Consider the following 25434-nt stretch of genomic DNA (forward strand, 5'->3'; position numbering starts at 1 on the left):
TTATACATCGAAGCCGAAGAGCGTAGATATATGCTGTGATTACAGCGTTATTATGATTTGTATGATTAATTTCTTCCCAGATAGGATAATGGATGTGTCGTTCAAAAATAATTATAGTCGTGCTCGAATTAGATCTGGGATAATTAATAACATCATAGGCGATGGGATAGTGACGAATTGGAAGTTTGCAAGTTTTGTGCTTTGGGTTCTCTTAACCATTTCAAGAAGACACTCTCCAGTTACGTTACTGGGGTTCTCTCTTTGGAGTGATATAACTTTGGTAAAATAACGATGAAATGTTATTGTTGTGAAGTTGGCCCCTAAAAAAATTGGGCGCTGACATTTTTGTAATTTTATGACGAAATGTAATAGAATTATGCGAAAATCTATTACATTTGAGCTTTAGTTTCCACACAGTATTTCCCTTTTTTCCGAAAGTCGTATAATTAACAAGTACAGAAAATCCGACACTGCGCTTTTTCCAGGGATTGTTTATTGGAATGGAACAAAATGAGAAACTACGTCGAAGTTGTAATCTTTTCAAGGCAATGCCATCAAATACGGGAAAGGATATATAAATTTAGTATCCCTGCTCTTCATTCCAACTAAAGCTTTTCTAAACTATTCAACATTATGTCTGCTATTCGAAAAGCGGTACACATATAATGTGAGAATTTATCTTGATAACAATAGATTGGGTTACTTCTATTGATTCAAGAATTATCAACAGATCCATACAAAATCTTTTACTTCAATTTATTTATGATTCTCTTTGTTATATAAGACCACATTAGCCGTAGTTTACCACTTATGTTTGTCACCGCTGCAGATGGCATAGATAACCTTTACAGTCAGTGTAAGGAAGCGAAACGGTTTAATTTCTAAAAAAATCTGGTTCTTCCTTTGCAATGAACAAAACAAAGTATGTAGATATTGTGTAAAGATTAACTTGTCCTTCTTTGAATTGTCGGACAGCACATGGTTCATAAGAAACAACTTCTAGTTAGTTTAAACAATTTACAAATTTGATAATTTTCAATGAAACTTCGTCATATCGTAATAAGTTAACGTTTTAGAAACGAAGTGAGTATTTGCACGCGGGTGCAATCCACGCCATTAGTCGTATAAATTTACACGTCAGAGAGAGCTTTTTTCTCCTTTGTTACGATCTGTCAGTTTTTCTATTTTGCGATTTAGTATGGAAATGAAAACTAAAATTGAGATATCTTTGCTGTTTTAAGTGGTTTTTCATATTTTTTTGGACCAAAATGTTTTAAATTGTGTTTGGAATCGATTGGCATTAACAGATTGTGTAAAAATATTTTTTTCTATTTTATTATTTTGTTAATGTCAACCGATTCCAAACACATTTTAAAACATTTTGGTCCAAAAAAATATGAAAAACCACTTAAAACAGCAAAGATATCTCAATTTTAGTTTTCATTTCCATACTTAATCGCAAAATAGAAAAACTGACAGATCGTAACAAAGGAGAAAAAAGCTCTCTCTGACGTATAAATTTATACGACTAATGGCGTGGATTAGTCTATGAAACCCTATCTTGTTGCCAAACAGTCTTACCACAGTTAATTTTTCCTTGTACAAACTAGCCTTACAAAAACAACTTTAATCTTCCATGGGTTTTTACATGGCCCCAGAGTTGAGTGTGTCCTCTGAAGCAACTTGTAAAAACTTGAGTGACAATTTGGTGTTTCGACAGAAGATTTTTTTTTGTACAAAGTGACCTAACAATGGGGTGTTGCAACAATTTGGTGCAAATTGTATAATTTATGTAACTATATTGTGGTCTTACGGGTCTTACACCCGGGTGCAATTATCATCTACCCTTTAAGAATGAATTTGCGAAATCTTCATCCAGCTTATATGAAAATGAAATTCAAGCCACATCCGATCCGAATGGTCGATGGCTCTATAGAACCGCTAGCAACACCTAGTAAAGAATATTTAGAGAGAGAAAAAATACAAAAAAAAATCATTCCAACAGCCAAAATCCTATTTTCACTATTTTAGAATGATATTATCACGTTTAATGCGAAAATTTCGGATTTAGGCTGTTGGAATGAATTTTTTTGTATTTTTTCCCTCTCTAAATATTCTTTACTATGTGTTGCTTTGACTAATAAAAAATACATTCGTCGAGTCTCTACCCGCGCGTGTTTGGTATCATTTGAAAGTAGAGACCCGCAGCAACGAGGTCTGATATGTTTTTCGCTTTTTGGCGGGTTTGTGGCGGCAAGGGAGCCAATGGAGGTTCTAAGCAGTAGTAAAATTTTCTCAATTTCTTGTCACACCCTTGGACAGCGAAGGCCAACGGCTTCCGTAGTATCGTTGGACTCCTGGTGGACTGCTCTCTTTTTTGGTCGCTGATGTCCAAGAGATTCCGAAGCCGATAACCGCACACTGTATTTCGAAGTCTGGCGCTTCCTCACACGGATCTTTCGACCCTTTTTGGGTATATATCGCACCGTCTTTCTAAGCACAACAAACCTGCACACTTCCAAATAAATCGTCTGTTTATTGGCCAGATAATTCAACTTTAAATAATAAAAAGACAACAAGAAAAAAGTTGTTCCACAAAATTGTCAGGGGAGACTAACGATTCTATAGAGCCATCGATCGTTCGGATCGGATGTGGCTTGAATCTCGGTTGTTCGATACCTTGGCAAATTCATTCTTAAGAACTTCAACAAAAGAAGTAACATATTCAGCCATGACATGGCGACACGCGATAAAAGACTAAAGACTCAGTTTGCTGTGGCAAAACTTTACTTCCTTGTGTCCTTTTTAAGTGCACAAATGATTGGAATTGTTTGTGGAAATAATGATCTCGCCCTCGGCTCGGATCAAAAAATTTCAATAAGTGCCCATTTTCATCATTTGTCCCATTTGATGTGCAATTTACTATTACGCCGCAATACGGCAGTGAAACAGTTATCAACGCGAACCTATCTGTTTCAGTCGAATTTACAATGCATAAGCTCCTGCATAATAGAAGTGAAAACATTTCAATCGCACAAACGCCTCTCCAAATTCATTTGCCCAACACTTTTCTAATTTTATCTTTTTTTCCAGTAAAATGTCCATTATCGATTTTGAATTAATAATTAGTTGAAAAACAGATAAACCGAAACGAGATTAAAATTCAGAGTCTGATTAATACAAATCGAAATTATAAAATAAAATCATTCATGCAGAAATGTAAAATGAATGAAATCCACAAGACAAGAGGGGGAAAAAATAGAAAATTGAATATTAGAGTCGTTGCTGTTATGGAAACGGTCTATCTATTCACCGCGTGAGCCACATTGTTGTGGTTCTCGTGATATAATATAGCTTTTTCGCTGGTATGTTCCAGGCCTCGTCATAATTTGTGTTCCTGATAGATTACATGTACCGAAATGTAAAAAAACAGTTAATCTTCCCAAACGGTTATTTCCTCTTTCATTCAGAGTTTCATCATCATTCGCTATATCGTTTTAATTGGTTAACAAGTAAAAACATCATAGTCAGCAATCAATCTAAACAAAAACTGTTTCGAACTTCACCTTTCATATGTATACGGCTGTATTTGATACACACAAGCAATTTCATTGTGTCCTGTAAATGAGTATCAATAGTACACCATTCGAATGCCTGAACAGTGGCTCCACTTTATCTATATCGATGTAAAAGCTAGGTATGGATTGTCGATAGATGTTAGAGGAAAAAAAATATAAATAAACGAAAAACGAGTTAACTGCTGTAACGTAATACGCTCGCATATAAAGTTGGCAAAATGCGAAAGGCGACAGAGAAAATATTTGTATTCAACTTATGTTCGTTAGAGTAATCGAAAATAATTTCCTGTGGGCTATGTTTCAATTTATTTTATCGATTTTTGTCTCTTTTTTTTCTCGTATATTCAGGCACTCTCCACCACAGTGTTTCTATTTACGTGTCTTTTCGTCATTTTTATCCACACACCATAAATTTAAATGATCACTGGAATCAAATGCAGAGAGGCGATATATTTTTCATTATTACTTGCTTAAACATCATCATTACGGCCAACATCTTTATTTTTCTAGTTTCGAGAACAATAGCTCTGCAGGCAAACCCTATGGATTATACTTAAGACGTATCAAGCACACACATATATCTTTATACACTTCCTTGTCGACGTATCACTTTACTTCTCAAGTTGTGCTTTGTCTTTTCCATTTCGATGATGTATGCATGCAAAATTATTTCAGGCATTAAACAATCGTTTTGTTTTTCATCCCAGGCTTTTCTTTTAAGTTTCTCTTCGTCTCTCCATAAATATATGAACAGTGAATCACTCACATTCACATACATATTTTATTTATGCTAAAATCGCAAGCACAATGGTAACACTACTATGAAATTTCTTTTGTGTATTATTCTCGATATGATTTATTAAATCCTTCGCATTGATAATCTAAATCAGTAATAAATTAATCTTGAATACAACGCATTGTGTTGAGGCAACGAACAAACTTTTTAATTAATCATCAGCTAAGATGGATAATGTGACGAATAATTTAAATGTTGATTTAGAGTCGGTGTATTTTGAGCGGTATGCGTTGGTAAAGGAAACGGAGTTTCTTCCTGTGAGTCGGGAAAACTACCGCAGGTAAACATTTTTTGGCAATGCGAAAGCTTTCACGAGGGTTGGATTTATTAAATTTTAATTAGATGATACTTTGCCGCACATATTCGATAGATGTTCCTTTTCTAGCTACGGTGTGATGTACATCGGTGTGTGTGTGTATGCACGTTTACCGTATACGCGTTAGCGTAAAGTAAATCGCATTTATTTAACAATGCAAGGAATCACTTTTAAAATAAATACAAATACTTCTGGTACGATGATCGACCATATCTTGAGTTTGAATTCACCTTTCATTGCCGAACAGGCAAGCAATCATATGATTAAAATATTTGTTAAATCTCTTACTTATTTTGATCTAAATATTTTGAAAAGTAACAAAATCTTGTACTTCATTAGACTTCACATAAACTTTACTGTATAACACAACCACATAACTTACACCTGGGATCGTGCAATACGCATATTCTCTACCCGCTCCTAACTCCCTGTATGTGTAGCGGACATCATTATTGCATGACCCTACATTGTGTTTTTGTAGTCAGCAAGGGGTACCGCAATTCTTTAGTCGCATACGATTTAGTCCATTTAGTCCAATAAGTGCATATCAGATTTTGTTGCGATCTTTGTAGATTATGGTTTCGTCTCAATCTCTGAGTACTCCTCTTGTATCACACCTGTTTTGCTAGCCTAGCATTTGTCGAAACAACCTCAATCAATGAGTTGATGTCTCATTATAAACTAGCAACTTGCAGAACCTTTTTGCACGAAGATAATTTTTCACAGTAAACATAATCAAAGAGCTCAACAGAATTCCTAAAATGAATAATATAAATTGATTGAATTTCCGCGAACGAACTACATTGAGTTTAGTCATAGCACTGTGCTATGGTTTAGTATTATGTGTAGTCGAAATATTGCTGTTGACGGTTGTGCTTGTTACATATTCCAAGGATTAATGCTGAATTTCATTAAACTTTTATTCTGAAACATACATTTTCGTATGCATAAAATGTAAGGATTCACTGAAAATCGCGAAATTGTTTTGATTGAATTTCAAAGAAAGATTCAACTGTTATAGCTAAACCGTTATTAAAACTACTGCGTGGTACGTCAATGTAACTGTCTAGTTTTCATCTACCATAGTAGGTATTATTCATACCGTATGAAGGCAGTAGATGTCGTTATTTACCTAATTTTCCAAGAAACATACACATGCAATGAGCAATCAATACCACCATATGTTCCATATATTTGTGTCATCTATGTCATCGACAGCGATGACAAAAACTAAATGATATACTCGGCCTATGAGGTCTTATATAGCAAAATTATTGTTTCAACTAACGAAGTAAAAGATTTCGTATAAGTTTGTCAAAAATATTTCTAACAAAAGATGAATAGAGAACAGATTCAGAAAGTATCGGTTATATTTTGCTGACTGCTAAAAAAATGTGAAAATTGTCTTTCAGTTAAGTTCCCCTTAAGTTGTAATAACGATATATCTTTACTGTCTGATGTAAATGGACGATTCCGTAAAAGTCTACAGATAGCATGGTTGATTGTAAATGCCTGATTATTTGATCTTACAACTGTTCTTTTTCTTTTTCTAAATAATTATTTTTGTTAGGTCTTGTTAACTATGCATCCGATCCGTTCAACCTCATCCAATTTTAACCTGTTACAGACTGCAAGCATATGACCAGTATTATTATCAGGTCTATTACTTCCATCCATCAATAGTATATTACTTCCGAGGTTCCAAGTTGTACTTCAATTTGTTTAACATGCATTTTACTAAATGAACAACCATATTACCCAGAGTTTGTCATTATTTTTGTTGTCGTTATCGATAATGGGAGTTGCGGGAAATGTGTATTTCTCAAAGAATTTAAGTATTTTATGTCGACATTGATTTATTGTAACTAATTTACAGTCACATTTACAAATCATACACCAATTGCGAGTCGTTAAGTTTTTTGTTATATTCCCTGATATAGCCCTTAAATGGAGCATATGCGATGTCGGTGCCGTCGTCCCGCTTAAGGCCTCCCTTCGACCACGAATCGATGGCTGTCTGGACTTATATCGGTAGACTTACCTTTATCATCGACTCTGGGCCTGACCTTTTCTAAGGATGCACAAAAGCCTTAGGATGATGAATAGTGATTAGTGAATAGTGATACACAACTTGGAACCTCGAAAGTAATATACTATTATCGCAATTGATTGATCAAGTTTATATTTGTTATTACCAAGAATATTTTGTTGCAAATGTGAATGTGTTGGTATTGTTGGTAATGGTGTCATTTCGAGTTCGTTTTTCCTTGTTGAAAGTTGCGGAAAAAATTACTAATTTTTTTTTCGAAACTGTGTACATCAGTTTCGGGCTCAAATGCAATGCGGGTCAGCTTGTCAAGGAAATGGGTCATGTGAAGGAACCCCATAAACCGCGATGGGAAGACGCGTCGAATCGGCAACCGCACTGGGAACCGGTTCAGGTTTCGTCAAAACGCATACTAGGGTGGGTCGATTTTCCCAATTTTAAAATCCACAACCAGTAGGGTGTGTGGCTTGAAGAGACGAATCGATCTGCATCATTAGTTTTTGATGTCCGATTACTTTTGAATATCCCATGACAACTTTTACGAGTTCAGCGCCTTACTTAGTTTTGAGATTTTTGTAATTTTTTTTTTCGTTTGATTCTCTTTAAATAAGTAAGTTGAAGACTCGTAATGAAAAAAGAAACTAAGCGAAGCTTTTCGAAAAAAAATGTGCGAAATTTGCACACTTGTTCCACAATTTTCACATAAAAGTTCATAATTTTCACACAAAAAATCCATTTCGGTTCATAGTCTCGGTTTTTGTTGCTATCTTGCAAAGAAAAAATAAAGTAAATAACAGAAATTAACAAATAATACTATCGATTTAATGTTTTTTATCTTTCATTCTATTACTTCCGACAATTAAACTTAACATTCTGATTGTTCTGTATTACATTGTTAACAATGCACAATCGTCACATTTGGTTTCTCTTAGTGAGTAAGAGTAGTTATAATGGTAGAAATGGAAAGTAGCGACGCTGAGGGGTCAAAACATGCTCAAGCTTGTTTTCTAAGAAAGTTGATAGTTTTGAGAAATCCGATTTCTCAAAAATAGTCCCTGCCTATAAGCCAGGCGTATGATGATTTGTTAGCAGACGAAAATAAAAGTGAGTCATTGGAATTTTTTATAGTCAGGAGTCTTACCGCCAAAAATTTCAGGTGATTTAATTAACTTTGGGAACAAGCGGTCTCCGATTTCAATGAGTGATCGTCATTCAATACTAGCAATCTTTCACTTTTTTGAAAAAAAAAAAAAAAATATTTTCTGTGAAAAGCGTTCAAAAGTAAAGACATGTCAGAGGGTACCGAAAACAGTTTTTCGGCAATAACTCAAGAAAAGATTATTTTAAATTTCGTAATGTTGTACGAATATCGGCCTTGGAAAGACCTACAGGTAGAGTATACGCACTGCTTGGTGCGAGTAGATCCACGAGAGCTATGTCTAAAATAAGCAGATGTTCGTAGTCCGCTTTCCTCGGTGTTCCACGGAACTGAGTATGTGGTGTTGTAGCTGGCCTCACCCACTATCGCTCCACATATAAATGAACCCAGTTGTGCTGCAAACCTACAGAAGTCTTGGAAAAAAAGTTGGTGCCAAAATGCTGATTTTTTCCGTCTTTCTGGGGGCTCTACAGGCGGAACATCATCTGGAACGGTACTGCGGCAGTCATTGTTTATCGTCTACTATTCTTTTACCTTGTCAATAGGAAAATGCTTCGCTATAATGTCGTTACAATAGATCCAATGTTAGTAATATCAAGAGAAAAATTATTAAATTTTCTTCGGAGGATTTTAGTCAAATAAAGTGTTAGCGTCTAGCACATGACCTCAGAACTCCGGAACAGCAATTAGTTTTTCAATCGGACCAATATTTGCTACGCGACAGGAGTTTCGATAAACGATATGATCAAGTGGGACCACTCACTCTCCTCACTCACACTATTTGTTGATTTCTGTTATTTACTTTATTTTTTCTTTGCAAGATAGCAACAAAAACCGAGACTATGAACCGAAATGGATTTTTTGTGTGAAAATTATGAACTTTTATGTGAAAATTGTGGAACAAGTGTGCAAATTTCGCACATTTTTTTTTCAAAAAGCTTCGCTTAGTTTCTTTTTTCATTACGAGTCTTCAACTTACTTATTTGAAGAGAATCCAACGAAAAAAAAAATTACAAAAATCTCAAAACTAAGTAAGGCGCTGAACTCGTAAAAGTTGTCATGGGATATTCAAAAGTAATCGGACATCAAAAACTAATGATGCAGATCGATTCGTCTCTTCAAGCCACACACCCTACTGGTTGTGGATTTTAAAATTGGGAAAATCGACCCACCCTAACGCATACTATGATCGCGTGGGTCAGATTTCCCAATGACGGTGGTGGTGACACTGATGATGCTATTTCAACTTCAAATTTGACCCTAAGCTCAACAAACCGCATCAGGTACATTCAAAATTAGTTGATAAATTAAAAATATTTTGCGTCGTCGAACATGCCTGATTTATTGTGTTAAAAATGGTTAAAGTTAAAAATGGATGCTTCAATCAAAATGCAATTAATCAAAGGAAATTTGAATGGTTTTTTTTATTAATTTTGAGCCGATTAACATTCTTCGTTCACACAGCACACACCAGTGCTTCCAATTAACTGTGTACTTATTGATGAAGGCACCTTTCCGCCATCACTCAACCATAAAACTTGCAAAACAGATAATAAATCTAATTTCAATAGCAAACAATCAGAACGCCAAATTGTATCCAATTTCTCACGTAATTTTCACAATGGCAAGAGTGATGTTCCCAAACTGTACCCTTTTCAGTTCATCTTCAAAAAAAAAAAAAAATTCACGCACCCAATAACACCGCCCCCGTGCAAACGAAAAATATAAATATAAAAATACAGTTTAATGACACAAAAATTTTAAACGCGCCACCATCAGACATCAAAACCCGTTCCTGTTTCCCGGAATCCATTTTCGGATGATACGAACGAAATTGATTGAAAATAAAAAGAAATGTTCGAAAGAAAGGCGAAAAAAATCCATTTTCGTGAAGTTGCTCTTTTTATCGTTTGTTCATTTCATTCTGTGTTATATCACTTCTTCTGGTTCATCATATGCAAACATAAAACGTATCTAGGAAGCTGGGGATCAAACAATTTTTTCAGGGTTGAGTGAATATTGCTCCAGAATGTACTTGGTACATGTGTCAAGGGCCTATTTAAGGCAAATAAATTTCCCCCAAAAATTCTAAAAAAATTTTAAGCTTTCGATAAATTCTTAATGACTTCAAAGAGTATTATCGATTGGTTATAGAAGAACAACTGAAGAATCAGTCAAAACACCAACCGAGCTTGTTGATATAATGGGAACTCAAAATGCTGAGAAATATTACACCACCCGAAAATAAGCCCTGGATGTAGTATTCTCGATGTTATTCATGTGTGTCTTCCCAGGCCCTTACCGTTTCATGTTGTATGTATGTACATCATTGATTGTGGTTTTTGCTTGTGATAATAATGTTTTTAAATTAATGGGTAAAAGAAACGCTCGCTGGCAGTGTTCATTTAATCGAGTAGAAAAACGAACACATGGGAAAACCGAATTAAAGCGAAAGTTATTACATTAAAAAAATAAACACTGGAAGCAGAGGAAAAAATAACCCGCACCCGAGCAAATATTTTCGTTTTAAATTCTTTCGCTTCTGTATAAAACGAATTTTGAATAAGTTATCTGGACTTTTGTCTTTGAAGCTAATAGTATTTCCTATAGGAGGCAGGAGGGGTTTTTCTATTAAAATTGTAACAATGTGTTCGTGTGAATTTCGTTTATGGAATTGTTTTTTTTTCTTCAGCAATATGAAAAAGGGGTTAATTCCATTAGAATGGTTTTAACTTGAAATTTACATCACGATAAAAAATGAATAATTTTTTGTGGAAACATTTGAAAAAGAAAATTAAGAATTTTTCGAAGAATTTATTGTTTGGCTATACAAAACTTTGTTCGAAGGTATTAGTCCCTTACAAAGTATTAGTCTTACATTTCTCACATCGACCTCTTTGCTTCAATTGCATTGAATGCTGACACATCGACATGAATGAGTAGATAGATACAGGTTTGTGAGTCACAGACTAAAGATTTGAGAGTCTTAATTTAAGACAGACAAAGAGTTGGACAGGTATTATACTCGGGACAAAAAGGGAAATCAAGCGGGCGTATGTTTGGCGAATCGCTCAGAGACCAAATGACAAATGGAATTACCAAAACAAAAGAAAGGTAATATGGTTTACGTGTTACGGCATGTTTCATTTTCATTTACATTGCCTAATCACGTAAAGCATTGTACTTACGAGGTTCCAAGTTGTTATTTGACAAGTGGGGAATACAGCCCTACCCTTCGGGTCGGGCTGTAACACCCCACTTATCAAATACACAACTTGGAACCTCGGAAGTAACACCTAAAAAACATTTTAATCGATGGAAGTAATAGACCCGATAATAATACTCATCATATGTTTGCCGTCTGTAACAGTACAGGACAGTAGCCGAAGGGCAAATATTTATAGAAAATCCTTTCAAATCAAATCAAAAGAAGGAAATCCTCACCGGATTAGCTCTTTGAGAATTCTTTGTGAATAACATTTCGAATGTCTGCCTATCGGCAGTAGCGGTAGCACGAATGACAGATGACTCATAAATATAGCATTACTTATAGCACTTTCGGAAAAGTAGACATTACTTGATGAACATTATGAACTCCGTAATTGTACTTCAGTAGTATCAACATAAATTTTAATATATACGCAAATCTGCGTCAACCAGCTTATTTTTGTCGCTTCTATTGATATTAGTCTGTTAAAGGTAGTAGTGCACAGCCTATTGTGAGCCATGGTTAAGTTCGACCAACGTTACAATAGTTCCACTTTTTTTAGTTTCACTTTTTTCGTGGAACTTCTAGAATTCAGAGTCCTGGATATCTAGAATGGAACCATTGTAACTATCAATAGGAGTAACGTATCGAGGTGTACACTGTACACGGTCGACTTATATATAACAACAAAATAAGAGTATATGTACGTATTGGTAGGGTCTCTCTGCATAGCCGTCTGGTATTTTTTTTTATTATAAGGTATTATGCTCTAATAGGCTATGCTGAGCTTGCGAAAAAAAAATGGACACTTTTACATTAACGTTCCAGATTGGTTGTCCTTTCTATTGTTTTTGTGTCGAAGGGTTGCTAATAAAAAAATAATTTATTGCCGAGAAACATTACGGTATGCTGCTCAATTTATATTTATATGATCGTGAAGTATATTGTGTTAATCAAATATGATTTGCGAGGCATGAGCAGATTATTCAACTTAGCAAGAAATAAAAAAAAACTGAAGAGACAGACGGCAGACCCATTTTGAATAAAGCTACGCAATTCACACGAAATATAAATTAATAAATTGACAAAAAAGTAATTAATTCTTAATATCCATCAAGCGCCAACGCCAACACCATATATATTCAAACCTACAATCGAAAATCTCATGCCCAAACAAAATCCCCAAATTGCGTGTTGCAAGGTAAGAGAAATGAATAAATAAATGAAAACACACAGAGAAACCATCCACTCTAATCTTATAAATGGGCATCATGAAACAAACATGAAATGTACTTACATGAATTATTGATTACAATTTTCTTTATTTAGGACTTTTTATCTTACTCCTCTTTTGTATTCCAATTATTCGTTACACTTTCATAACAACACACAAAAAAAAACAACAACGTTCACGGCAAAAAAGAAGTTAAAAAAACATATTTTTTCGAAATAATAAGAATTTTTTATTTCAATTTTTCTTAAAAGGATTTTTAATTAGAAAGCATCAAACAGACACACACAAAAAAAGCAACAACAATCGCAATATTATACACACAGGGTTATGGCTTTGCCGAGGATTCACAGCCATACCGATGTGTTTTATCTTTTATGCATCTAAATAGCTGGCTGAATTTCTGTACTCTATTCAGTCAGTACAAAGAGAAAATATCATTCGGTTTAGATAAAGCTTCCACTTTTTTTTGTCTGTTGATATTCCAAAACGAAACCCACATATACAGTCGTAGCCACGGAACGTATACTTAAATATTTAAATAGTTTTGGTCATATCCATAGCCTCTAAGTTGCCTTTTGTGACAATGTTAATAACACAAATTTTGAAAAGGATTTTCAAGAAAACGGATTGTGATAGAATTAGACATTTTTGGGGTTTTAGCTGTTGTATATCGTATTCCCTACATTATATTATATGGATGTGTGTTGCGAAACTTTATTGTGTTTTATATTGTAGTAATTACAGACAATAAATTACATGGGGTACATGTCTAAATATATGCTGACAATATATCATTAGAATTAATTTGCAGGGAAAATGTGTGAAATATGGTATCCTTGTCGTTTGAGATTGAAACTGAGAATTATCTACATCCATCGATAATCGATAAAACGAGGACGATTAAGGACTCTGTGTGTAATGATGGATATAATTGCTACATTTAATGATATGTTATTTCCTATCGTAAATGTGATATGCAAATATGCCTCATCAAAACTGAAAAGAATGACGATTGAGTCTCGTTCATTACAATGCCCCATGGAATTAACGTAATTTTTTTTTACAATTTATTTTCAACGTTTCAAAGCTTTGACTTTTCCACTTTAACACTCAAACCAAACACCTTTTGAATTTCAATTAACTGCACAATTTACTTGAATGAATGAAAATGCTTGATGGAATTCAAAGTCCCAGTTATACCATTATGAAGCTTTCTTCCAAAATAGTTACCATATTGAATAGCTCAATAGCCCTTCACGTTGAAGGTTTTCTTTTTAACTTTTCTATTCATTAAAAATTTCTATCTTCTCATTGAATTTCATTGGGTTTTCTGCAATTGTTACTGGTGGTAGAGAAGCGACATTACAGAAAACAACGAAACGCACTCGGATTTATAATAAAGTATTGATATCCATCGCAGCAGTAAAGTTACCGGTTATTTATGACATCGAGTGCAAATTACTTTATTAGGCTACAGGCCACAGCAGGTCAGGTTTTACCTGAACCTGACCTGAATTACCTGAAAACTATTTTGACCTGAACCCGATTCAATCAATTTTCACCTGACCTGAATAGGGTGAACAGGTCGGATATGAACTGAAACCTGTCAGATATATCTGAAAATTTGTATGGAAATTTCAGGTCAACTTGAAACCTGACTTGACAGGTTTCAGAAGTTCAGGTCAAGTCAGGTTTGTCTTTATGATATTAACTGACCTAACCTGAATTTTCAGGTTGAGACATTTTTTGATCGCGGTCGACCGATTCCGAGACGTATCGAAAATCACGAATAGTTACAGACATCCAGTAGAAACTCTGAAACAATCGAAAATCTAACGATGTCGAGTAGGCAGAGGTAGTCATTGTATCTATCTATACTAACAGTCGCAACCCCCTCGACTTTTACATATTCAGCACACGAGCTGTAATAGCGGCTCTCGAACAGAATATGACGCAGTATCACACATACACACCACTGTCTCTATTCAGCAGACAATAAAGCTTGAACTCTGCATTTTCATCATAAACTTTCCCCAGCTTTCGTTCGGGTTTGTTTACGTTTTCAAACCGTGATACATCCAATTCAATTCCGCAACTTGTATAATCAAAAGACAAGTGTATGGTGAGGAAGAATTATGCATTTTGCATAGACTTCTGTTTACGGTTATTTCATACTGTTCCAGAACACATTATACTGGTGTAGTATCTTCACCAGTTTAGACGAAACTTTCAGCGGCAACATCACAACTCTTGATTCAAGGAAAACCATAAAAAAAATCTATTAAAAACACACAAGAGGGTGTTTTGTGTGAGAGAGGAAAAAAAACGTATAAAGTCAAATATATATTCAAATATGCCCGTTGGGTGATTAGCATCATACAGATAGCGGATGAGTGTATAGTGAAATCAAGCAAAGCGTACATTACATATAAAGAGTAGAGTGTGTGGAGGGAGACCTCTTTCTTTTTATTTTCATTCTGATTGCAGTCGTTTTTGAAATTTAACATGAAATGTGAAGGTACTTTATGAAAGAAAGGTTAAACGTTTTTAAACTTTGCGAAGGATATATGTACAAACATTGTATATAAATGGAAGCATATGGTTGAATGGGTTTCAACTGGAATGGGTAAATGTGTTTTTTTTTTGTATGTGAACAAAACCTTGCTGAACATGTAATTTATGCACACTACATAATGTGTGTGATTTTTCATCGTTTCATTGATCCAATATATCTCTTTCTCTGACGTCTCCCCTTTTCTTGTTGCATTGAGTTTTCCTTTTGCTGTCAATCTTAACCGGAAAGGAAGGGGTTGCATGAATTTTAATTATTGTCGCTTTACCCGTAACCGAAATAAGTTTCCATTTACATGAAGGATGTTGCACGACATCAAAATGCAACAAAGTTCGCATTTTGGAAAATAGTTCTCGACGAATTTCAAATATAAAATGTTTTAATTACTAAGTGCTAGACGTTCACTGTCTGATTGCAAGATGTCAACACCGTAGAAACTTTTTAATGGAATACGAAAAATTTAATTTAAAATTGTTTGATTGGCCTGAAGGTTTTTCAGTCATTTTATTTTCTCATTAAAACGAAATTCTGTGCCATTTTATGATCCTCTTGCAAAAGACTCTCGAAATTAATTGATGCGAATTCGTAAAAAAAAAACATTTTCAATGAAAAAAGAAAATATGTAATTTACTCGACAAAGTCTCTGTTCGTAACATACAACTTTCAGAATGTCGCATTAACAAGGGTTGATGGACATGTTGATTAACCTTTCACCGGCGACAAGCGTACAGCTGTAAAATCATTGTTTCACGTATTTTTGTTTCATGTTTGGCACAAAATCTTTTACCTCTTTTGATTAAGCATACATATTTGACCATATAGGATAACAATAACAAGACTAATCTAAATAACTCATTGAAACAGTCTGCTAATACAATAAACAATGATCTTTGGCTAATATTTTCTCTTAGAGGGAATTGATTAAAAATTGAAATGATAGACGTGATCTTTATTAACAGATCTTTGTTACGATGTAATTTTCGTTTTTAAACTGGAATATTTCTGCAATTAAAAAGTCGGATAGTGAAATATTTAACGGAGAGTTCTTCATCTGTCATTGATGGCGTCGACAATAAAAGCGGTAAGCTCTGACTGATGAGATCTTATATACCAAATGAATGTTGAAACTAATAAAGTAAAAGATTTTGCATTATTTTATTCAAAATACGTAGGTCAAAAGAAGCAATAGACTCATCAGTTATACTGATGCATACTTGCAGCCTGTAAATTGTTAATCTCACTTCTAAATAGCGAACCGAAGAAAAATTGCAACGTTTTCGTTATAAATGCAAAAAATGCCACTGCTGCCCTGAAACGACAGCATTATTTGTGCTTTTCCTTCTTAATGATTTTGAATATTTTATGTTTGTAGCGGTACACTGAATAGTAATTTAGATAGAAACTTAAACTTGAAATTATAAATAAATTTTTCAGCATTTCAGGTGGTGTAATTACGGCAAAAGAAAAACTGTGACAAACTGTGCTGAGAAGTAAACTTTCTTGATAATTGGTACAGAGTTATTTTCCTGTGTTTTTGCTAAGTTTTTGTTTATTATTTGGTAAATGAAGTGTGCCATTAAAACTTTTTAGAAGCAATTTCATTTGAAGAACGAACGTTGCTGATTGTCCATTGTTGAAACAGTAATTTACGAAGCTTTGTTCAAAGGATTTTCTGTTATTATTTTCCAACAATTAATTGGTTCAACAAGATTAAATTTTAACGAAAACTTCATTTGCAACATTATTTGAGTTGTAGCAAAAAGTGCAGGTTGGTGTTTCTTGAAACACTAAATAATTGACACGATTTGTTTGTTAGATGATTGTATCTCAATAGATATCTCAATTTCTGGACTAAAGCAGTCTTATACCTCGTCTTGTACATTACAGCAATCACATTATTGATCATGTTGGTGTTTGATTAAGAAATGGTGGTCTATTTGTAAACTACAAATTTCTTTTACCGATTGAAGAGCTAGATTTTTATGTTTTGCGAATACTCAACCGGCAGCCGCGACTTAATAGGAAGTGTTAACCGAAACATAAATCATTCCCTTGATTGAAAGTACAGATACAAATCCTTTGAAAATGTTTGTTGTCACAAAATGTTCACTCTTGTCACTCTTAGTCAATTCCTTGATAGCTTGAGTAAAATTCTTTTCGGATTTCCTTGTGTTAAGTACATTAATGGAAAAGTCCGGAGTAATACTGTCACTGTCTGTTTCGCGATAAAATCTCACATAACGCACAGCTAGAAGGAAGTAGATATCAATCATTTAGGGATTGACAGTACGCGACCGAATCTTTTTTGGAATTAAAATTTAATTCCTTCGGGAATTACTTTCAATTCAGATGTGCTGACATCTGTTTATTATTAGCAGGAAAAGTGATTTTTTAATCAGATTTTTTTTTTTTAATTTACCTGACGATATTTGAACTCGGCACTACAGTTGACGATATTGTCGCTGGTACAATTCGTTATTAATCCCAGCTTAGCTTATTTTGTGGCGTTGTTACAAAGAAATCAATTCCCATTTATTGGAATTAGAAGAAGTATTTTTTCATCTTTTTTGCGTTTTTTTTTGTTGTATACTTACCAGGAGAGTTTCTCAAAGTAGGTTTTGTAATACATTTTTTCAAACAAATGATGTAATTTCTAGTAACTTGCAGTTCCGAACAAAGACGCAGCGTCTGCTTCAACAGAAAGAGTCAAAGAATGTTGTATGTTCAAGCTAAAAATTATTTTATTAACCAAATTGAATTATTAGAAATATTTAATTTATTAAAATGTTTATGCAATTTGAATATATTCTTGTGTACCTTATCATTCATTTAGTGGAATAGTACCAAACATCTACACACAATTATACAACGAATATTTTCTCATGTTTGTAGTTTTGTTTCTGTATTCTTCTGTATTCAAATTTCTATCCATTTCTTAATTCATGTTTGAGTATTTGATTAATTTTATTTACAAAGAAAAGAAAAGAAAATTTTACCTGTGATTTCAATTCATTTTTTTTTCTTCAATTTTTCACTTTTTTTCAATAAATTAATTTTTAATTTTCTGTTTTGTTTTTATATATTACGTCGTTTTTTGCGATTATATTAATTAATATTTTAGTTATTGATTTCATCTTGTTTTAGAGCTTAACCCAAAAATTTAGTCATTTTATTTAGTAGATATGGCAAAGAAATCTGTGATTTTTTACTCTCTCTCTAACCGTACATTTCTTTCACATTCTCTCATTGATCATTCTTCTAGAAATTTAATTGAAATTACGAATATTTTGCATACCGGCGGAAACGGGGATGATGACAATGCATGTTTTTAGAAATATGTAAGAAAAAATCAAAACAAACAAAAAATTAATGCTAAAAATGACTTCTCTGAAGTGACCTAAAGTTAAAGTCGCAATTAAATTAAAGAAACAAACAAAATAAAAAACAACAAAAAACAAAAAGTTGAGTTAAAAAAAAAACAAAAACTTATTTTGAGCAAAAAAATAATAAAAAAAAACTTATGTACAACAAATGGTTCAAAAACTTAGTCTTCCCATTATTTAATTTACAATTTAGTCATTTCACTGGTTATGAGTTTCACCGAAAAAAAATTTGTTTTTACAAAATTCGATGGTATCACCAACAAAAAGGTGACGCATTTCATTCAGAACTGGATCGCCGTTTTCGGCATGTATATACCTCAATTGACGTCATTGCACTACGTTAAAATCGCTAATCTAGTGGAATACATTCGATTCCAACTTTTCACATAATATCCTTATCAAAGAATCAGCAGCAGTTTCTGCGCCCAGTACATTGAACCAAGAAACCCATTTTAAGTATTCACATTAGGCAAACATGCATACGTAATGTTTTTACATTGAGTACGTAAAGTTGTGGAACCAAACAAAGCTGTGGACCGTCAAATCATCCACAGTTTTCTAGATATTTCTGGAACGCGTAAGAGTAGTGATAACTACTTTTCTTGGTATATTGAGTTTCAAATACTTTAAATTAATGAGATTTTACGATTTTGATTGCCGAGTTTTTTAAAATTTGAGTGCATGACGTCATGTTAATTTTCATGAAATGTCGTCCATTAGACTTGTTGGTTCTACCCTACAAATGATATACCTTTTGAACGTAAAGACTTAGTAAACGAAACTAATGTCTTCCCTAAATAATCAAACAAGCGTCCTTACCGACTACAAAGTTTATTTTTTATAAGCAATGTCCGCTCAAAAGGTCAATGTTCACGTGTCCTGAAGTTCACATCTCAACACGACGTTTTTTTTAAATTCTTCATCAACCCACAAACCAAGTGATCCCCTGCTTCCTATTGAATATACATTATATTGCCCCGGATTCAATAAAAAAAATGCTTCCGTGTCATAATTTCCATTCCTAACCCTAAGTCATTTTCTAGTGACCCGAAATTTCTCCCGATTCTAACAATTTCCGAGTGTTGTTGAAATGTAAAAGACAAACCAACAAACAACTCACAGACAGTCAATAATTTTATGATAAAAAAATCCTCCAATCAATGGTCACTCTTATCACAATGACTCGATTCTTAATTGTGTATGTTCATTCCGAAAACAAATTTTTTTTACCAAAGGCCATTCGTCACAAATTTTTCTGATTAAAAAAATTGTAAAAAAGTTTCTACAAAAGTGTTCGGTAAAAAAGTACGTTACGATTATATTCTTACACCGAAATATTGGATTCGTTTTTATGACGATGTGTAAATTAATTAATTTATTTTGTTGTTTCTTCCTAATTTTTTTCTTTTTAATTTTTTTTTAGGAATACTTTTGTTTGAATTATAAATTGGTATATATATAAAAATGCGGTAGAAACTTTTCTGTTTATTTTCTAATTTAGTCCATCATGTCCTCTTTATTATCCTTATGTGATTTTCTTCTCACTTTTGGTTTTAAAAATTTTTTACGGTAAGCTTTCGATTTATCTTGTTGTTTTTTGTATCTCATTTTTTTCCCTGTCACTTTACCGTCAATTCACCGTCAAATTAACCGTCACTCTCACTCATAACTCTTGTGACTTTTTACTGTATGTTTATTTATTTAAATTGTTATAAAAAAGAACGGAACGAAATCTAAACACTCTTTCACACATAATGACGCGAGTTGGACTCCGAAAAAGAACATTACAAAAAAAAACTCGGGAAAATAATTTCAATAAAATGAAAACCTAATTTTCATTCTAAATTTTATGTTCGCTCACAATATTTTGGTCGATCGAATTGTTTAAGTAATTTCATCTTGTAACTTTCGGTTATTCATATTTCTCTTAATTTAATTTTTTTTTATTTTGTAATTGGCCGGAAAAGGTTTTTTAATAAATTTGCGTGATTTTTAAAGCAATATTTTTGTGTTTCATTTTTTTATTATTTTGTTTTATTATAGTTTAGTTTTCTAATTATAATTGTTGTTTTTATAGTGGGTGGTGGTTGTGTGTGGGTGTTACCGTTTATTTAAATCTCTCTATGACTCTACAATATCGGCTCAATTTAGTGAAATTCATTAATATATACTCTATGCAATTAAGACGAATTAATATAGTTAATAGAGGAGAGGGGTTTCTTTTTAGAATTTATCATTGTGCACAACTGAATTTTTCAATTTAAAATCAAAATTTATTTTCAATTCCATGATAACCAAAAGTCAAAACGAAATTCCGAAAAAAATGTTTGTACAAATTTAAAATTTCTTCACATAAACAATTTCAATCTTTCGCACTCTCTACTTCTTGTATAAAATATATTCACAATCCGTAACTTCCAACATTCTTTTCCGTCCTAGCTATACAGACAAACTGAAAGAATCGCAGCAAATGATCAGCAAAATGATAGAAAACAACGTACATGAAAAGTGAGTGTGGATTGTGATCAGTCAATGTTATTTGTAGTAATTTTTGTTCATCCTAATTTAACTACATGTGTTGGTGGATACGTTATGGATCTCATTGTTCAAATCTAAAAAAATTACGAAATCAAAAACTTATCTTTTATGCCAAAAAAGTTAATTGAAAGTCATCTCAATTTGCCTACGGAGATGTACTTGTTGTTAGGGATGGATTCAATCTAAATAACGAACTTTTAACTTTCCTGAACACTCCGATAAAAAGGATGAGGACACAAAAATTGTTATTGTCGCTTGGTCATCTTCAGCGACGGCAGAACAAATTTTATACGGAAGGCTTATGCATACGTGATGGCTCTTTCACATCGGATTTTCGGGATTGATACAAAATTCTGGCGATAACTGCAACCATACATTTTTCACAGCGCAGGCGAGAAAATTCTCATTTTCTCCCATCCGCTAAAACTTCGAAAGTCTAAGTTGTGAAAAACGGTAAAATGTTTGTTTATTTAAAAGCGAAAAAAAAGGCTGGAAAAAGTTTGAAATTACATTTTGTCGGGTGACTTGTTGCACTCGCTGCGCTCTGGCCTCAAACAAATGCAATTACCAACTTTTCTTCACTCGTTGAATAATTTCATTCAATTCGAGCTAGATTCCACATGTAACATTGACGTTACGGAGTACAGTACGCGTCGTAATGCTGTACAGTGGTACTGTGGTAACGTATGTGGAATTAAAAATTGACTTTTTGTACTAGGTGATGGCGTCCCTGTTTAGGATTTCTTAAAAATTGGTAAAGCAAAGTTGAGTAACTGTCATCCTGATCTGCACTCTATTTTCTCTTTAAAAAATGGCGCGAACATCAATAATGAGATATCACGTATGCAACGACCTCTTAATTTAAACTTGTGTACGAGTGTACCTTACTTTTGTATCAAAACGGCGATCAACCCTATGAACATTCGACAAAATTAAAAGGGACAAAAATATGTCCGAAGATATGAAGAACATCCATTGTCGATCAGCATCAAATCAATGCATCTATTTCACTCTCGAAATTAACCTTTGAATATTTATTTTTACTTTAAGCTGCGCCCATAGCCTTCCCTGAACTTGTTCGTTAAACGAATGATTTTTTTAAATTCCAAAATGAACCGAAAAATCAAATCGATCGAAATCGAACGAACGATCTATTTGTCTAGGTAAAATTCATCAATAATCTCAAGTGCGGAATTTTGGAATAAATTGGTTTGTTCAATGTAAGTTCCACGATTTTTTTGTTTTAATTTTTCGCTTGTTAAATTAACTTAGATTTCTATCGTTTATATAAATAGTTTGTTTATTCTGTCTGTCTTATCAGCAAAACGAAACCTATATTCGCTTTGCGCACAAAAAAAGGTTTTTTTTTCTCTCTTCATAAATAAATCGTAGCAAAGCCGCTCCTCTTGTGGTTTTGTTATTTTTTGTTTCACTCTTTGTCTTCTATTTAATTTAAATTGTTTACGAGCGAATTACATTTTTCTACTAACCCGTTCCTTAAGTTCCATTCGCTTTCGGTAACGATCGTACCAGATACAATTTCTCGCCTTGCTTATTTGTATAAATGGGTGCTCTTTGGTAGTGATCCACTAGTTGATCTAAATTGTGAAACTTTCGTTGACCGATACAAAACATATTGTTCTCAACATGCACACGGAAGTGTTTGTTCCGACCTGGCGCTTTCAAAGACACAGAGTAGTCACCCATCTGTAAATAACGAAAAACGAATGATTCCCTAATCCAATGGTTCAGATGGATCGTTTTTCCTTTAACACACTTACATTAGTCTCACTGTCTCGTATTAAAAAGTCACCGTCATGACCATGAGAATTCAGCACAGTGTCGCATTGATTACGTGTTATAGCACCGTAGTACCACGTTTTTCCAGCTAAATTCGGTCGATCCATCGGTGGCTGCGCAGACGCTGGTGGTGGTGGTAGTGATGATTGATCATTTCGACGATCCACTGAATCATTACCGGGAAGACAACCGCGATATGGTTGCGCTAAGTATTCGGAAAGTTCTTGCAGATAGTTACGGGGTACTAAACCAACTTGACCGGTGTTGTTTCGGGCTTTGTACCTGAAATTAATTCGATCGTCACAACAGGTCGATAAACAGTTTGAACGGAATTGCAACCCCGCATTCAGACATTATTCCAGTTAAACTAAACTTACCATTCGGGATCGGATGCTGGTCTATCCAAAATTTCTAGACGATCTCCTTTCTCGAACGACAGCTCTTGATCGTTATTGGAATTGAATGAATATAAAGCAACGACAATGTCTAAAACGTTTTCCGCCATCGCGTAGGTGTGCAATTGTTCGTCATTATTGTCGCATTCTTCTGTTGTGTAGTTGCTCGGAAACCAACCGACGGCATTTCCACTTTGTCCTCGCCACCAGCCGTCATTTGATTTCTCTAAAATTAGTATTCTCGTTCCTTTGGTTAATGGCAATTCATCTGCTTGTTGTGCTTGGTAATTATATTTGACGATAGCTGTGCCAATCGCTTCCGACGGATCTGGTGGCAGTCTTCGATTCATTGTCGGACTATCGATTTGACGCGAGGGTGAGCAATTGGGCAGAGTTTTCGAACCGGATCCTTTTTTCACTTTCTTCTTGATACTGTCGAACAGCGACGGTTTCTCTTTCTTTACATAATTACTGGGCACATAGCCTGACTGATTTCTATTGTTCTGTACTCTCCACCAATGCTTCGAATCGTCTAACAGTAAATATCGTTCATTTTTTCGCAAATCTAGTTCTTGCGTTCCTTGTGCACCGTAATCATATTTTGCGACCACATAACAGACATCCTCCTGTGTCTTACCATGCTTCATATTCGCTGCCATCAGACTATTATTCGCTTTGTTTGAATTTGAATTATCAATTTTACTACTAAAACTAACAGCTTTGCATTCGCTAGTATTGATATTTGATTGTTGTTGCAACTGCCATCCACAATTTGGCAAAGACGAATCAATGGAGGAATCAGGGATGTTCCGAACCAAACGCGTCTCCAACATAATCTTGATCAAAACAACCAAGAAAATCTGTGAACACAAACAGTGAATAAATTATGGTCGTGCCAACAAAAAATTACCGGCATTGCCGTTTCGCTCAATATAATTTTCAGTTCGTTACAATATTTGCAGCCTAGACTAAGGGTCGATTTGTACCGAACAATGTAAACATTAATTACACAAGTACAACATACTTCATCAGTCCTCACCCCAATCAAGTCTGGAGTGCCCTACTCAACAATCGTTCTACAATTTCTACCATTTTAACGGAGTGTTTGTGTGTATTCAATTTTGTTGTACACACGCATTCTTTATCATTTAATGATAAATGTCGATTTATCGATACACGAAAACATGGAATTTCCATCGAAAATAATAACCGGAACATTATCCAACGAAAAGTCACCCCAAGTAGTGCAAAAAAAAAATTCATCCGCCCAAAAGTCTGACATCCATCATTGTAATAATGACAGCCTTTTGTTGTTAAAACTATCGAAAACCTCGTCAAATTAACTCACATCTTTATTCTGCAAACATTGTTCACACTTTTAGCAAGCACATAGTCCAAAATTTGCGATATTTAATTAAGTATTTAACAAAATAAATGGAACTTTTGGTAACAGATCACACAACTTTTTTGGACAAACACCAATCTTTCTTCTTTCACTCTGACAAAAAAGAAACTCTCTCTTTTTACACAAAATGAATGTTTGAAAGATTCATTTTATCGTTGAGGGTGCGTTCATTTTTCGGTGTTCATCTACTACAAAACTTCGATTTGTTACGAATTTTCTGTATGATGATCAACAACCTTTTGAATCACAGAGTTCCACTATATTTGCATCACTTGAAACTGTGAGATAAAGTTATAATTAATAATATTCGAGAAGTGAGCGACACTACAGTGATGTAAGGTTACTCGGGACACAATAACTTAGGATTTTGGACTTATGGAAATTGTATTTTAAGATCAATAAAGTTGTTCTGAACTGAGTCATTAACTTCAATGCCATTTTAAACTCTATCGTTAAATACAATCGTCATAGTCTACAAGTATTTTATGAATAAACAGGCTGAATGCAATGGCCTGATTCCAGCTGTTTATACAAAATACAAAACAAAATTTGTTGAGTTTAAAATCAGAGTTTTAGCATTTAGCGTAATAACATAGCATTATGCACAAATACCAACCCAAATACTCATTGCTCATATAACCCCAGTTGGGTTTATTGAGACTTATTTATCAACGATTCATGTAAAGATTTAATTGATCCAATAAAAGAGTGAATCATGAATGAAAATTTCTTGTTAGAAGCCTCAAATGACCTTTTTGTTTTTTCTGCTATAAGTTGCTCCAGTTCGAACAGTTAGCACAGTTTTCGGATAGTTGAGACCACAATTCGGTTTATAATAAACACTGGAACACTCTATTATTAGGTTATATTAGATGCTATACGCACTCAAGTGTCCGTTCTATAAATATCAATAAGACAATTGCGACTTATCAAACCCCATGCATAGATCAGCTAACTGATTCCAATTAGAAAATAAAGTTGGTCGAATTGGAAACACAGACAA

At 33.9% G+C, this 25434-nt stretch overlaps 1 protein-coding gene across 1 annotated transcript; it reads right to left on the reverse strand.

Annotated features, from left to right (window-relative positions):
• Nucleotides 1–17818: 17818 nt before the first annotated feature.
• Nucleotides 17819–24542, reverse strand: LOC119066344 (cytoplasmic protein NCK1). Its single transcript, XM_037168757.1, has 4 exons — nucleotides 24375–24542; nucleotides 23009–23886; nucleotides 22613–22913; nucleotides 17819–22538 (listed from the first exon to the last, which is right to left on the reverse strand). Exons 2-4 carry the CDS (start codon nucleotides 23857–23859, stop codon nucleotides 22329–22331), a joined length of 1362 nt encoding a protein of 453 aa, XP_037024652.1. The 5' UTR covers nucleotides 23860–23886; nucleotides 24375–24542; the 3' UTR covers nucleotides 17819–22328.
• Nucleotides 24543–25434: the final 892 nt, after the last annotated feature.

Source organism: Bradysia coprophila, chromosome IV, assembly GCF_014529535.1.
Source record: "Bradysia coprophila strain Holo2 chromosome IV, BU_Bcop_v1, whole genome shotgun sequence".
In the NCBI taxonomy this organism is placed as follows: domain Eukaryota; kingdom Metazoa; phylum Arthropoda; class Insecta; order Diptera; family Sciaridae; genus Bradysia; species Bradysia coprophila.